The sequence below is a fragment of the Pecten maximus genome, chromosome 10 (assembly GCF_902652985.1).
Source record: "Pecten maximus chromosome 10, xPecMax1.1, whole genome shotgun sequence".
In the NCBI taxonomy this organism is placed as follows: Eukaryota; Metazoa; Mollusca; class Bivalvia; order Pectinida; family Pectinidae; genus Pecten; species Pecten maximus.
The window spans coordinates 11,836,730-11,852,533 of record NC_047024.1 but is presented as its reverse complement, the minus strand read 5'-3'; the positions used below and the strand labels follow the sequence as shown (position 1 = coordinate 11,852,533).

The 15,804-nt window shown below is 35.5% G+C and overlaps 2 protein-coding genes across 2 annotated transcripts; one reads left to right on the top strand and one right to left on the bottom strand.

Moving 5' to 3' along the window:
- Positions 1-1,199: 1,199 nt before the first annotated feature.
- Positions 1,200-6,131, top strand: LOC117336116 (ATP-dependent DNA helicase Q1-like). Its single transcript, XM_033896494.1, has 3 exons — positions 1,200-1,759; positions 3,942-4,101; positions 4,411-6,131. Exons 1-3 carry the CDS (start codon positions 1,702-1,704, stop codon positions 5,366-5,368), a joined length of 1,176 nt encoding a protein of 391 aa, XP_033752385.1. The 5' UTR covers positions 1,200-1,701; the 3' UTR covers positions 5,369-6,131.
- A 714-nt stretch (positions 6,132-6,845) lies between these two features.
- On the bottom strand, positions 6,846-13,052 carry LOC117336527. Its single transcript, XM_033897138.1, has 7 exons — positions 12,235-13,052; positions 10,873-10,970; positions 10,108-10,577; positions 9,243-9,728; positions 8,889-9,015; positions 8,392-8,522; positions 6,846-8,030 (listed from the first exon to the last, which is right to left on the bottom strand). The coding sequence occupies exons 3-7, from the start codon at positions 10,414-10,416 to the stop codon at positions 6,846-6,848; spliced, it is 2,238 nt and encodes a 745-aa protein (XP_033753029.1). The 5' UTR covers positions 10,417-10,577; positions 10,873-10,970; positions 12,235-13,052.
- Positions 13,053-15,804: the final 2,752 nt, after the last annotated feature.

Sequence of the window (15,804 nt, the reverse complement as noted above, 5' to 3'; positions counted from 1 at the left end):
TCGTAACTATGATAGGTTTTTACCCTCAGATCATGTTTACTTACCCAAATCCAACAAAAACTAGCAATCAATAGCCGTCCTCTATTTGTGTACGAACATTTTATACACTAACCTATGTCACGTGAACACAGTTTCTTCGAAAACCCATTGTAATATAGAGGGAAACCCCTGACGTGTCCCGTTTCACACAGAAGTTGCGTAGGCTACCAAAATATCGACCATATTCGTGGAATTCCATCAAGTTAAAGAAATGATTTGGGGATTTCTGGAAATATTGTATACGTTATATTTATTGAACGATGGCTTGGGGATTTATAGTGACACATTTCCTACATTTTATTTACATAAAGGTATATCGGTAATATTGTTAAAATTTGTTCGTATTTACTGTAAAAAACTATTTTAGTGTTTTTTATATGTATGGTAATTCATGAGTTGAACTTCAAAGATTACGACCGTTAATATATATTTCAAATAATGTGACACGGGGTTTTTCACAAGAATTGTTTTCGATGTAAATATTCGTTAAAAACCCCATTTTTTCAGGTTTCGTTTTGACATACATTGTCGTTCAATGTCGTTTAAATAAATATGTTTTAAAAGTATGCAAACATAAATTAACATTTGGATTTGACTACTGACTTTAATTATATAACCAATATAATTTCCAATCTGTTCTTTATTCACTCCAACGATTTCCACTTTTGTTTCATCATTGTTGAAATAAAATTTGGAGGAGGGGGCTTATATAAGATGCCATAACTTGTGTCAATCCTCTTACTTGTTTTAAAGTAGCAATGAAATATGTTTAAACCAAAAACAAGCCGCATTTGTCCACTTCTTTAATTACAGATAAGTGAGTATCATACGAGGTTATGTCATAGTAAAACAAGTCTTTACACGTGTTCGATACAAACATACAAATGTATGTTTAGCTAAGGTCATTATGAGGCAGTGTATCTTAGTATTTAGTTTAAACATTATTTTATTCAACAAGACACACAATCTGATTAAAATACAGATCCTAATACTATCGTGTTGAGGATCTGACAGCGACCAACGGGAGGTCATGTGCAGATGACCTTTATCATTTCCATAACTCGAAAATCAACAGCCAATCAAAACGTTCCTTTTAAACGCCGGTTGGTTGACGAATGTAAACATGTAAACCCAATTGGTTCTACTCAAATACTAATACTGATAGAGTTAAGATTAAACTCTTTTTATCCCTTTTAATTATTTTTAAATATTTAAAAAAAAATTTTTTAAACAAACGATCCCCAAACCCTTATCACCACAAAGACTATGAACATTGAATGAACTGTGTGTACATATTGTATATAGTTGCCGCAAACTGCAAGGATATCACTACGCCCTGGAAATAGTGCCTTACTCTACGCTCATCGAAGCGGTGCCTCGGAAAGTCATCGAGGGTATCTACGACACAACAACAACATGGCGGCGGAGCGAAGCGAGGAAGATGAAATTCGGGAGGTTTTGAAACTGTTCAACGTAAACAAAATGAAGAAAGAGCAGAGAGAGATTTTGGATACAATTTTGAAAGGCAAAGACTGCATAGCTGTTCTTCCGACAGGTTATGGAAAATCGCTGCCGTATCAGACGTTTTTACCTATCATAAGACGTTTGTAACCATCAAGAGACACGGAGAAAATTTTAGTTTGCTGCCCCTTGGTTTCTTTGATGGAAGATCAAGTGAAACGATTGGCCAATCTGAATTGCATTACCACAGCTTATGCAGGTAAATTTGTTGAATTTTAACAACTATGAATGTAAAACTATTATTTTCGTCACAGCATCAGTTAAACTTCCGTGACTGGAAAATTCAATGTGACATTTTTATATTTTTAGGTCATCTGACCCGAAGGGTCAGGATGACCTATAGTCATCATGCTTCGTCCGTCGTCGTGCGCCGTGCGCCGTCCGCCGTCCGCCGTGCGCCGTGCGTAAACTTTTCACATTTCAAACTTCTTCTCAAGTTCCATCAGTGCTATTGAGTTGAAACTTGCCTGAAATGATGCTGGGATGGTCCTGACCAAGTGTTGTTATTTTTCGGGTCAGTCAGAAATCCAAGATGGCCGCCACAGCCGCCATTTTGAAAACACATTTGAAACTTCTTCTCAAGTTCCACTGGTGAGATTGAGCTGAAACTTGCCTGAAATGATCCTGGGATGGTCCTGAGGAAGTGTTGTTATTTTTCAGGTCGGTCAGAAATCCAAGATGGCCGCCATGGCAACCATCTTGAAAAACACATTTTAAACTTCTTTTCCAGTTCCACTGGTGCCATTGAGCTGGAAATTGGTGAGGATGTTAAGGAAGGAGAGCCAACAAAGTGTTGTTATTTTTTGGCCCCGTAAAAACTTCGACATGGCAGCCATGGCAGCCATTTTGTAAAATGATTGCGCAATCATGGTTCTTTCTAAACAACACCTATTTAAAACTTCTTCTCAAATTCCACCAGTGGGATTCAGCTCTTACTTACCAAAAATGATCCTGAGTTGGTCCTGAGGAAGTGTTGTTATTTTTCGGGTCGGTCAGAAATCCAAGATGGCCGCCATGGCAACCATCTTGAAAAACACATTTTAAACTTCTTCTCCCGTTCCACTGGTGCCATTGAGCTGGAAATTGGTGAGGATGTTAAGGAAGGAGAGCCAACAAAGTGTTGTTATTTTTCGACCCCGTAAAACTTTGACATGGCAGCCATGGTGGCCATTTTGAAAAGTGATTGCGCAATCATGGTTCTTCTAAACAACACCTATTTAAAACTTCTTCTCAAATTCCATCAGTGGGATTGAGCTGCAACTTGCCTGAAATGATGCTGGGATGGTCCTGACCAAGTGTTGTTATTTTTCGGGTCGGTCAGAAATCCAAGATGGCCGCCATGGCAACCATCTTGAAAAACACATTTTAAACTTCTTCTCCAGTTCCACTGGTGCCATTGAGCTGGAAATTGGTGAGGATGTTAAGGAAGGAAAGCCAACAAAGTGTTGTTATTTTTCGACCCCGTAAAAACTTTGACATGGCAGCCATGGTGGCCATTTTGTAAAGTGATCGCGCAATCATGGTTCTTCTAAACAACACCTATTTAAAACTTCTTCTCAAATTCCATCAGTGGGATTGAGCTGCAACTTGCCTGAAATGATGCTGGAATGGTCCTGACCAAGTGTTGTTATTTTTCGGGTCAGTCCGAAATCCAAGATGGCCGCCATAGCCGCCATTTTGAAAACACATTTTAAACTTCTTCTCAAGTTTCACCAGTGCTGTTGGGCTGAAACTTGCCTGAAATGTTCCTGAGATGATCCCAACCAAGTGTTGTTTCTTTTAGATTGGTCTGAAATCCAAGATGGCCGCCATATCCGCCATCTTAAAAAACACATTTTAAACTTCTTCTCCAGTTCCACTGGTGCCATTGAGCTGGAAATTGGTGAGGAAGTTAAGGAAGGAGGGCCAACAAAGTGTTGTTAATTTTTCGGCCTCGTAAAAACTTTGACATGGCAGCAATGGCGGCCATTTTGTAACATGATTGCGCAATCATGGTTTTCCTGAACAACACCTATTTCAAACTTCTTCTCAAATTCCACCGGTGGGATTCAGCTGTAACTTACCAGAAATTATCCTTAGATGGTCCAGACCAAGTGTTATTATTTATTGGGCCGGTCAGAAATCCAAGATGGCCACCATGGCCAACAGTGCCACTATATACTTGCTACAGAGAATGCATACTACAATAATATAAGGGTTTTAATTTAGAGTCAGATGACCGTTAAGGCCCCTGGGCCTCTTGTTAATATTGGAATGAAGTGGTTGTACTTAAAAAAATCTTCCTAACATATGCCAAATTATTATATTATCTCCGTTTTTAACTGTGAACACAATTCATTAGAATACAACATGCAAATATAACGGAATATATGACATTTCAGGAAGTGACCATTGCACAGATTCCCATATCAAAGATGGGAAGATTGATATCATATTCGCTTCACCAGAGACTGCAGTTGGAGATAAGGCCTGGCGGGAAGCAATCCAGCAGCTACAGATATCTCTGATAGTTGTTGATGAGTTTCATACCATAGCAACTTGGTAAGATTTTTTATTTCAATTCCAGTGACATATTAATTGTATTGTCATTTTTGAATCACATATTAAATAAACCTTGCTCAATTATATTAATCTGAAGGAAATGGAGAAATTGGAATCATAAATGTTCAACCACCAATGAATATAATATTGGTAGTGGTGTATAAAATGACTCTAAATGTATTAGATGTTTATAATCAACAAAACTTCCAGGAAACTATTGACATAGCATATAAATTGATCATTATTTTATAGACATAAATAGGTCACATTGAAATAACAGTGTACATTGAGTGTATTTGTATTATGCAGGGGTGGCTTGGAGAAAGATGAAGAAAGAAACACCTTTCGCAAGTGGTTTAGGCATGTTGGTGAACTACGTTCGTTATTCCCCGAAGCAGCAATGCTGGCTTTGAGTGCAACATGCACAAAACAAATACTAACCAGGGTAGTTTCAGTGCTAGGCATGGATGACTGTGAAACATTTATTACTGTGTCGCCAAATAGAGAAAATATCAAATATGTGGTACATCAGGTTGATCCAAGTATTGAATGTGCTATGCTGTGGCTATTGGAAGGCTTAGGTAATTTGATGGAAACATTTCCAAGGACTTTGATATACCGCAATTCAATTAAAGATGTTGGCCACCTGTATCATTTCCTTGTCACCGAGTTACCAGATTTAGTGAAATATGTAGAAATGTTTCATTCTGAGACGATGGAGGATAAGAAGAAAGAAATAGTTTCTAAACTATCTGTTGACAGTGAGTTGCGGGTAGTAATTTCCACAAGTGCTCTGGGAATGGGTGTAGATGTGTCAGCATGTCAAAACATCATCTTGTATGGACCCCCATATTCCATTGTGGATCTTCTCCAGGAAACCGGGAGGGCAGGAAGGGATGGAACTGATTCAGTGGCACTGATAATGTACAACAGGTACCAGACAAGAAACATTGATGATGATGTTAAGCAAGTTATCAGATCAAATTCCTGTAGGAGATTGTCCATAATGGATAAATTTGCATCCGCCAAACACATGCAAAAGATAGAAAAACAGACAAACTTGCACACTTGTTGTGACATTTGTGCTAACTTTTGTAAATGTAACAGCTGCTGTGTATCTCCACTGGAGAAGCTGCTTCATTTCTCACCTTTAGATGACCATGATCAGCAAGAAGAGAGTGACAGTGACACCATCTCTTATGAATACGAGTCGGACCATGCTGATCTGGAGAACTTAGATTTTGATGAAGAGTTAATTGAATTGTAAATACATGTATATGCAGCAAAATTCTGAAGGCTTTGTATTGATAACAAGAGGGTCAAATGACTTAAAAATCTTTGTTTTAAAGATAATTTAAATGAAAACTTTTCACAATATAATATTTATTACTTGCATGCAATAATGACAATGACAGTTTTATGGACCAAAAGTGTTTTATTATACATCATCATTCAAAGGATATATAAAGATCTATGAAAAAAATAGGTCAGAGTGACCCGAGGAAAGTCTAACTCTATACACTGCCAGTGATAATTTGTATTGCAGGTTGGACCATGCACATTTTGATGGTTTAGATGAATTTGAGTTGTAAATGATCAAATTGCGTTGTAATTATATATATAATTAACAAATCTAAAATCTACATCAAAAGATCAGTAAAGCTATATGGACCTAAAGAATTATTTGTTTTATTTTTGTTTGATGTCCTATTATAATTAATAACAATGGTGATTTAATGATTTGAGAGATACCACCGACCTACATCAGTACAGGTATGGGAAGTGCCCCATATTATGACACAAGCTTCCAACTAGTGACCCAGAGGTGAAGGTCTACTTGTGTGATGCTTAGAGATACTAAGTTAATTACTTAGCTCCATTGACATGGACTATTTAAATAGTTTGATTAGTTTTAATTGGTCCGATATTTGTTTTACTCAATATGTCCTATTATATTATGCAGGGAGGGGAAAGCCGGAGTACCCAAGAGAAAAAAAAAAGACCTAAATTCAGTAGATACATGTATATGGCCCTTAGCAATCTAGTAGAGGTGGAGACCTAGGACTAGTGGTCTTGTATGGTGTGGGGCATCTTGATTAAGTTAACAACTCAGTTCCCTGGACTTGAAAGCACTATCTGTATCATAGTTTGATTTTTTCTTATATGTTGTGCTTATAATTACATATAACAAGGGTCATATTATTATAAGTTTACAGGATAACCTGAGCACCTGGTAAAAAACACACCTACAATACATGTATATATGGCAAATGCCCCACATGGCATTTCAACTCGCAAACAAGATTGAGAGGTGGTGGATCATAACACTTTGCCTGCTATAACATTGTAACATCCTTCAAAGATCGGAGTGACCAGTAAATAATCATAACCATAGATCAAACACCAACTAAATTTATGGTATCATTAATATTTCAATAATGAGTATATTGTGACAAAACTAATCAAAAGACTCCTGATCATGTATAATTCTTTAGTATTTTTAACAATAATTGTCAGTACACAATGAAAGACATTTCACAACAGGTTCATCTGTTATACTTAGAATTTGTGCATGTGGTAACAATACCATCATCAATAAGCTATATCAAAGATCTGGTAAAAATGTATGGTCAAATGTGAAATATAAATACAACTACTTCTCTCAAAGTGCATATTTTGGCATTAAACTACATGCCTGTAAAGTCGATGATATATTTTACTGGACTATATCAATCCTCAGCATATCACAGTCTCTTGTTTCGCAATCGCCTGAATGGAAGTGACGGTTTATGACGGTGGATCATGCTCACAAGCTTCCTGTAACTTTCCTTATATGGATTTCTGTTACGAACCAATGAACGACACATAAGGGAACGACCAGGTAAATTATCTAGAGCTTTAATTTCAAGCAAGTCATTTACAACCTTTTTTACATCATTCTTGTATGATGGTAATTTATGGAAACCTTTCCTCTGACGAATTTCGCATATGCTATCGAAGTGTTTCACAGCATCTATAAGATGTGGAAATTCTTTTGAATGAGCAATAATGCTTTCCTTTGTTTGAAAACCAGAGCAAGTGTCCTTAGTTTCTCTGTTTAGAAGTTCTACATATTCGTCTAATGCTATATTGTTGTTCTTTCCTCCTGTGATATTGATGCACCTATTTGCAATAAGGCGTTCACTTTGCTGTTTAGGTAATGTACCAGATACTAATCCAGTCAAGTGAACACTTCCGATCAAGTATTTTGTTTTGTTTGTCAGATTGTAAATGGGTGTTTCGTATTTAGCTGAGCGGACAGCACGCTTTCCATCTCCCATGTCAACTGCTGTGTCCAAATTCTTGTGCAGAGCTATGAGACGAAATTGAAGGAGCATATGGTCATGTAGCTCATCTTGTTCCTCAGATACTGTGTCGTTGACTTTACTGGGGACCTCTTCAACATGTTGATGGACAGACTTTTCATGAGTTTTCAAACTTCCTATAAAGACATAAGTCTTATCACAATAATGACACTTGAAACGGTCTTGTACGACATTTGATGTCCAATAGTTTTCGGGGTGATCTGGATCTGACAGCACGTCTCGAACATTCCTCAGCAAATCTTGGTCATCTATTTGACTGTCGAAGAACCACCTTTTAACCAACCGTTGTGCTATGGAATTCATCCATTCTATTTTTTGATCATTGCTCCATTGTTTCCATGACAGTGGTATTGGAATCTCGCTTTCCATACTGTTGATTTGCATTTCCTTCAGGAAAAGGGCACAACAAATTGCATCAAATATGGAGTAATACAAGAACTTGTATGCTCTGTAGGAATTTTTCACGTCTTTCTTTACATTGCGGGCATTCAAAAGATTTCTGTAGTAATATGCTGTTCCTCTGTCTTTGCCCGAGTTGGTGGAGTAGGTCAGTTTCCATATTGCCTGTAAATAAAATGCGCAGCTTATAACCTTTCCAAACATTTGACACAAAACATAAATTCACAGTAATAAAATCATCATTTAACAAGACATTCCAGATAATTCTTGGCAATCTTTGTTCATAAAATCATTTAGAAGGAATCTGCATCAAAAAATCTAAGAAAGACCCATCCAGTACTTCTCAAGAAATTGCAATCAGAAACTCTTAGTATTGAAATAAGTTGAAAGTTATTATGTTGATATAAAACTGTGGATGACTTGTATAACGTTGCACATCATGCTGATGATTTCAAGTATTTGGTTGTTTTTTTTTTTAAAAGCCCTGAAAGAAACTGTGAAAATATGTATACATTATGAAACACACCTCAAGAAAGTTCATCAGCCTATGAAAATCTTCAATCTTGGAAATAAAGTCTTCTAAACGGTCTGTTGCCTTTTCATTGTTTACCATAGCTTCTTGCGCTGTTTGAATTCTTTCATCAGTCAATCTGTCTCCTGTGATAAAACATATGTATCATATACAAATACAATCAACAAACTAATAGATACAAGTAGCCCAATAAATCTTAAGTACCGGTACTTCACATGCTACTTATCACACATATAAACTTTGAAAAACCTGAAATACAGGTAGAGGAAAACTAAAGGACCAAAAGAACAGAATTGTTAATTTGCTATTAATCTCACACATTCAATCTTACAAAAATGTGTTACAATACAGATACAGGCAAAATGTCAGTGTCTGGGATCAAAATAATACATTGAAAGATTTTAACATATCACAGAGAGTTCAAGGTCATCCACACCAAGACATAGGCTGCAGCTCAGAAAACTTAATGGGTCACACCAATAAATACCAACCACCAAAGAAAACTTCTTCAACAATCTCCTCATCTCGGATAGGAACATACTTTCTGGTCATCTCCTTCAACATCCTTATTACATCTTGGGTCTTTGTTTCATTACAGTCGAATAAACCGAGAGCATGCTGGAAATAGAAAAATAAATGAAAGTCATCATTTAAGATACCTGTCTTAAATAAAAACTGAATTAGCAGGATCTACAATAGCTATACCCAAGTGTGTGCTCATATAATCAATGTACATGTATGTGTCTATAACAAACTGAAAATAAAATACATCAATAACATTTAGCTTTTGTTTAATTAGTTTTGTAAAATACAAATCATTCTTATAAAGCCTTTACATTTTTTACCTGCTGCGTTTTCAATCCTACAAAATCGCTGTGCTCATGTTTAAGGTGTTTGGGGTATATAGCTCCAAGTAAAGTTGTCATCTGATCAATATTTCCAATGATAGATGTTGCCACTATGAAAGTTAGTTCTTCACAAAGTAGTTTTTGATCCTCAACAGATGGTATGAAATCTGTAGCATCACAATCAGAAATGTCTTGTACCTGTGAATCATTAACCACTGCTGGCTGAATCCTATCAAGGACACCAATGATATTGAACAAATGTAAAGAGATTGTTTTCTGTTGGGAGGTTCTGAAAGAAGGTACTATGTTCTTATCCCAATTGTCACCAACCAGCTGATACTTTTTCATACATGCATCTCCCTCAATCCAACCATCCCTCAGTTTGATCAGATCAACATCTAGATGTTCCTCCCATGTTACCATTTTCCTCCTCAGTGTTTCTGCAGTGACAGTTAATCCTATTTTGGCTAGCCTTTCTATGTCCCATGAATAAAACAGAATAATACATTAGATTTCTTTGACATTTGTTTTCTGAAAGAAAAAAAACACACACAAAAAAAAACAACAACAACAATTATCATATTTGGACATGCACAGTATTAGATAGAGAACAGTCAACAACTAATTATTTTGCTATTGTATAAGATGCAAGTTGTACTTAATTATTAACTTCATTTCGCTATTCAATTTTACTCCTGAAAACATATTTGAACTCTTGATCCCTATATTAAAAAATATAAAAGAAAGGTACATTTTGAAATTTCATGAATGATCCAAAAGAAGTTATTGTTATTATTCCCTCACTGCTAGAAGATTGATTATCCTAACTATATTTGCACTATTTTGGAAATTATATATTTACCCTGTGGGTGCATCCTCCATGCAGTAATACCATGCCACAGAGGTACTGTAGAACTGTCATTTCGCGAGATCTTCCATGCAAAGCAATTGCTACAGAATTCAAAACATGGTAAAATGGCTTCCCTTGTACAACATTATGGGGGATATCTGTTACAATAGATGAAACAACTTTCAGTGTATGTGGAGCTCTAATTTGTAACTCTTGGTGAAGTTTATCCCAAGAAAAATTCAATATTCCATCTTTTGATCTGTTCTGTAATACAGTATCATTACTACGCTTGCACAGCTCTTTACATTCTTTTGACACCATGCTTGAAGTTACAGAACTTAACTCTTCTGGACAGGACTGTTTTAACACATCAACAATTCCCCTCTCCACATTGTTTCCTCGAAATATAAATTTACAAATTTTCTTGTGACTTTCATTTGCAATAAATGTTGATCTTTTTCCATCTTGAAATGAAGAGTTATCTGAAAGTGAAAAAAAGATAAACATACAATTAATGAGTTATTTAGCATAAAATAAGAAAGTTAAGTTTTGTTTTGATTAAAACATACAATATGTGCAATGTTTATATAATGAAAAGGGTCCTTTTTCAAATCTGTATTATTGATTTATCTTACAATAACAAATGCATATTGGTATCATTGAAATAACACAAATATTTAAATAAAATTTCCTAGAATATTAACTTTACTTATGTAAGTCTTACACGAAATAGCTGTTAAGAGTATACATCAAACTACCAATCAATAAATACCTTACCTTGCTTTGATTGAAATTATTTAAATTGTTCAGCACTCAATGATGTCCAAACTGGATTAGGCACCAAATGCCATTAACATGTATATTTCTGTTGATGCCTAAAAATTGAAAATTGAAGCAAACAACATAAATAAACAGCATGCAAAAGTTAATATCAAAAGTTTGTAAATGTAAGATCAACATCATGCAATTGCAATTGAATGCATTTTATCATTTGCTAACTATTATAACAATTGTTATTACTAATTAAAAGTCCAATTTGTTGCAGCAATTTTAAATGCATACTTGAAGTTGAAAATAGTACTTTCAAATCTTCTTACCCAATCAGTGAAATTAATAATGTGCAATAATTATCAATTAATTATATAAATAGTCTTACTCATTTTGCATCATGAATACAGAATTACAGAAAATTTGGTCTTCATCAATATAATAAAAATACAGATCCTCATCTGATACTATCATCTAAGATCAACATGGTAATAAGGTGATGATCTGTATTTAAATCAGATTGTGTCATCATTTAACATTATGTTCATTATTTGACAATTTGAGGTACCACTAAAATTGGCTATGCTATGTTCATTCTTGCATTTTATTTCATTTGATGCATTTAAAATCTTGAAATAAAAGTTTCCAATACTTTTTAAAATTTATTGATGTGGTCCATAGTTTTTTTTATAATTCTCATATAACATCCAATTAGCAATTCTAGATCTACTTCTATGTAAACAAATAATCAACAAATAACCACAAGCAAACACTTTTGCACATATCCCAGATGTAGAATTTGACAATTAAGCTGTTTTACAAATGTAATGTCATTAATCAAAACATTACATCACATGTTGCTGTATGTACTTAAGTATTTGTACAATTATAAACAGGGGGCAGTGCATGTAACTAGTTACATGTGTGTATTTATTTATGGAGATGTACAATTTATATTATAAGCCTCATATAAAATACCCCGGATAATTCAATTGCTCCATAAACAAACACAAATGTACATGGCAAAACAAAAATCATTACATGTCTTATTTTGTTCAGACAAAATATGAATGTTTCAGGAAACACCTACAATAGGGTAGGTTTAATTTTTAGATACATGTACTAGTAAATTATTTGATGTATAGAAATCTTAGGTAAAATATAATCAGGTGATAAAACATATATGGTCAGCATTGAACTAGGGTATATATATGTCCACAGATTTAGATACAGGTAGTAGCATTATGTCCGTTGGTTGGTCATAATGAAAATGTGAAAGTACCCGAAACACACATTTTTTGCACCTCCTCCAATTCATTTTCAATAACAAACTAACACTACCTACTGCAACTGAGCATAAAATCAATATACCTCAACTTCGGTTGTTGGTTGGGCATCAAAAGAGTCAAGAGACACTGCCCTGAAAGCTGTATCGAGAGACCGTCTTGTAGGTTTTGGTTGTACGTTTTCTGTCCCTCTCCCAGGATCTGTGATATCATGTACAACTCTGGGTGTGGCAGGTTTCGGCAGTATAGACCTATTCACGAGGTCTGTGAAAGGTTTAAGACTTGTTGTCTTGATTTTAAGTATGCTGAGCTGCGATGATTGCGTAGCAGTTGATATTTTCATTGGCTGATCTGTAAATGGACTGCGTAGCAACCGTTTTGTCCTAGTTTGCTGGAAAGAGGGTCGTTGGGGAGAAGGGATGCATAACGCCTTACTAGAAAATGTCTGCGTTTTCTTCTCATTTAGTGCATCTCCTATAGATTTAACTTCAGACGAAAGTTTTATATGCTTTTGAACTTGTCTGTAGCATTTAATACACACCCCACCTTTTTCAACCCGTTCACACTCAATAACACCAACCACACATTCTATGTCTTTGATTCTTTCTGCCGAAAGTTTCAGTTTCTGATTTGTGAATTTGGTTATTATTTCTTTACCTTCAGCTGATATTTCTTTTTGCACAAACGAAAACCCACATATCAAACAGATATTGTCCAAAAAGAACACCCGCCTTGGCGTAGATGCGCCTGCACTGGGCGCGGCCATCTTTGTATACGGTCGTTCGGGTTTCTCGGTACTTTACAATCGATATATTACAAGTCTAGAAACAAATCGAAATGAGTCTCATCACTTTCAGAATCTGGTAAGCTGTTATTTGATTGGTTAACACAAAGGTCATCTGCACATGACCTCCCGTTGGTCGCTGTCAGATAGTATTAGGATCTGTATTTTAATCAGATTGCAAGACACAATAACATTACATATACAGAAAATTGCAAATGGGATGGGAAAATAAGCTTAAAGCTTATATTAATTCCTTTCCCAATCATAAGAACAAAATAACATTTTACATAGTTATACAAATATACATGTTGGGAATACAATTGACAGACATGATTTATGACACCATTGTATTGTTAGACTATAGATAAATGAGTTACCTTTAAGTACGAAGTACAAATGTAACATTTTACATCATTTTGTAAAAGTACATGTGTTGAATAGAATTGATTATAGATGATTCATGACACCATTATATTGTATGACCGTGGATATATAAATTTACCCTACAGTACGAAGTACAAATATGTATACGATACCATACAAAACATAAATATCAACTAAAGAGTTTACTTAGATGAATAAATTTTTGTACTGCTAAAAATATTTCCTCATTTTTCTGCTTTGTATAAACATCATTACCCCATAAAAGTGTTTTTTCAGTAAGAATAATATCTAACTGTAATAAAGTATTTTGTCTGATCGTGGTGTATTTTTCACATGAGAGTAAATAATGATGAGTACTCTCAACTGATCCACAGGTACATAATGGACTATCTTCCAGATTTCTAATGTACAAATGTTGATTTAGATTACTACATTTTAGTCTTAAACGTGTATGTAAAATTTGAAGATGTCTACTTCAAATGTTAAAATATTTAGGAATGATTACTTTGTCTTTTTGTAAAAAAAAACTTTAATTATATTGGCCGAGGGATTTTCGCGAATATCTAAAGGTAATAGATTCCATAAATGTACTGACGAGGATAAAAAAAGAGTCTTTATAATACTGAGTTCTACAATTAATTGAAAGTAAATTATTTGAATTTCTGGTATTATGTCTGTGGCTTTCTGACACCCGGCATGGGATTAATTCAGATAAATATGATGGAGTTTTTTTTATGATACATTTTGTGAAACTGTAAAATTTTATGATTTTCCCGTCTTTAAGATAGCTTTTCCCACCCAACATCTTTATATAATAAACTTACACTTGATAATTGTGTAGCACCCGTAACTATTCTCGCAGCTTCTATCTGTAAGTTTTGACTTAAATAATTTGGTAAATTATCAAATAATAATAAAGTTCGCCAGTGTATGTATTCTGGATAAATCATTTTTGATAGTGTTAATAGCAATTGTAGGATTTTCAACTAAAATGTACAATGCAGTATCATCTGCAAACAATTTTATTTTACAGTTAATACAGTTTAATTAATAATATATAATTAAACAAATTTATTTTGGATTTTCGATCAATAGATTTGAGTAAAGGGCGAGTGTAAAGAGTGAAATAATGACCCGGATATCAAAGGTTAATTTAATGGCTGTTCAGTTATCTCTCAATTATAGATGGTCTTGCCATTAGTCGGTGCAGGGGGATATAAATTTTATAGCTGTCAGGGCACCGGTCTCGGTGGCCGTCTGTAGATGTCAGATAAGGTTAACTGATGACCCCTCCGGGGTAAGGGAGGCACAACTTAGCCTCATGCCTATTGCATCTGATAATTGTTTAATTAATCCCGTAGCACTTGACACGCACTTTTGATGTAAAGGTATATCGGGAGTATCCTGCATGAAGCTGATCAGTTCTCAGTAGACCCCGTAGCACTTGACACGTTCATGAGCAGCACTCTTATAACAACCGGTTTTTAGTATTAATTGTTAAACTGTGTCATACTGGAAATATTGTTAAACTGTGTTATTTTAGAGACAGTGTAAAACTGTGTTATATTGGACATATTGTTAAACTGTGTTATATTGGAAATATTGTGTTAATTCGGGATATCTTCCGTGGTATTGGAACATTGTATCAGTGCTAAGTACGGCTAGTGGGAACATTGTATTACTAAATTGAACAAATTATGCCAGTGTATAACAAATCGTCAGCCAAGAAGAGGCCTGCAGGGACTCCCTCTAGAGCGTTGGGTCGGAGAAAGAGAAGGAGGCCAGCACGTCTCCAGACGGAAGGAAACACAGAGCCGGAGCCGGAACCTCAGCAGGAGACAGGGCTGGAGCCGGACCCAGAGTCGGACAATGTCCCGGGGGAACAGGCACGAGCGCCCGTTGAGACTGGTAGGCCACCAATTGATTTAAATCCGGTGAATATTAGGCGGCAAAATGACTTGTCTAACGTTTGGAGGGTGGCTTTGGGTGAAAATAATGTTGGTAAGGTATACCTACATGTAGCAGGCCTATTTTACCACTACGTGGAGGGTTGACAGGTAGTTTATGTCAGGGGGGGGTTTCACCTTTTGATTCTTCGCTACCGGATTTAATCAACTGTGTTGATGACAACGTAGCGGCTCATGTACCATTACAATTACGTCAGAAAATATGGGCAAATCAATACGTTAATTTAGCGTTGTTGCTAAAAGGTAGCGCGGAACTCCATGATTTTTATGCGGGGAGTAATCTATGTATTAATGAACAGGGCGTTCTGGAATCAAGGCCTAGAGTTCTCAAGGATAGGATCCCGAGCATAGAGAATGGTCAGATGCCTTCCTGATTTACATGCACATTTATGTGCGGAAATTTACTGAAAAAACTCTAGAACTTATCCAATACATGATAATTATTAGGGACGCAGCCAGTAGGTGCCAGGGGGTGGGTTGGAGGATCTATGACGAGCAATTTAGGCTACGTCAGGCGATC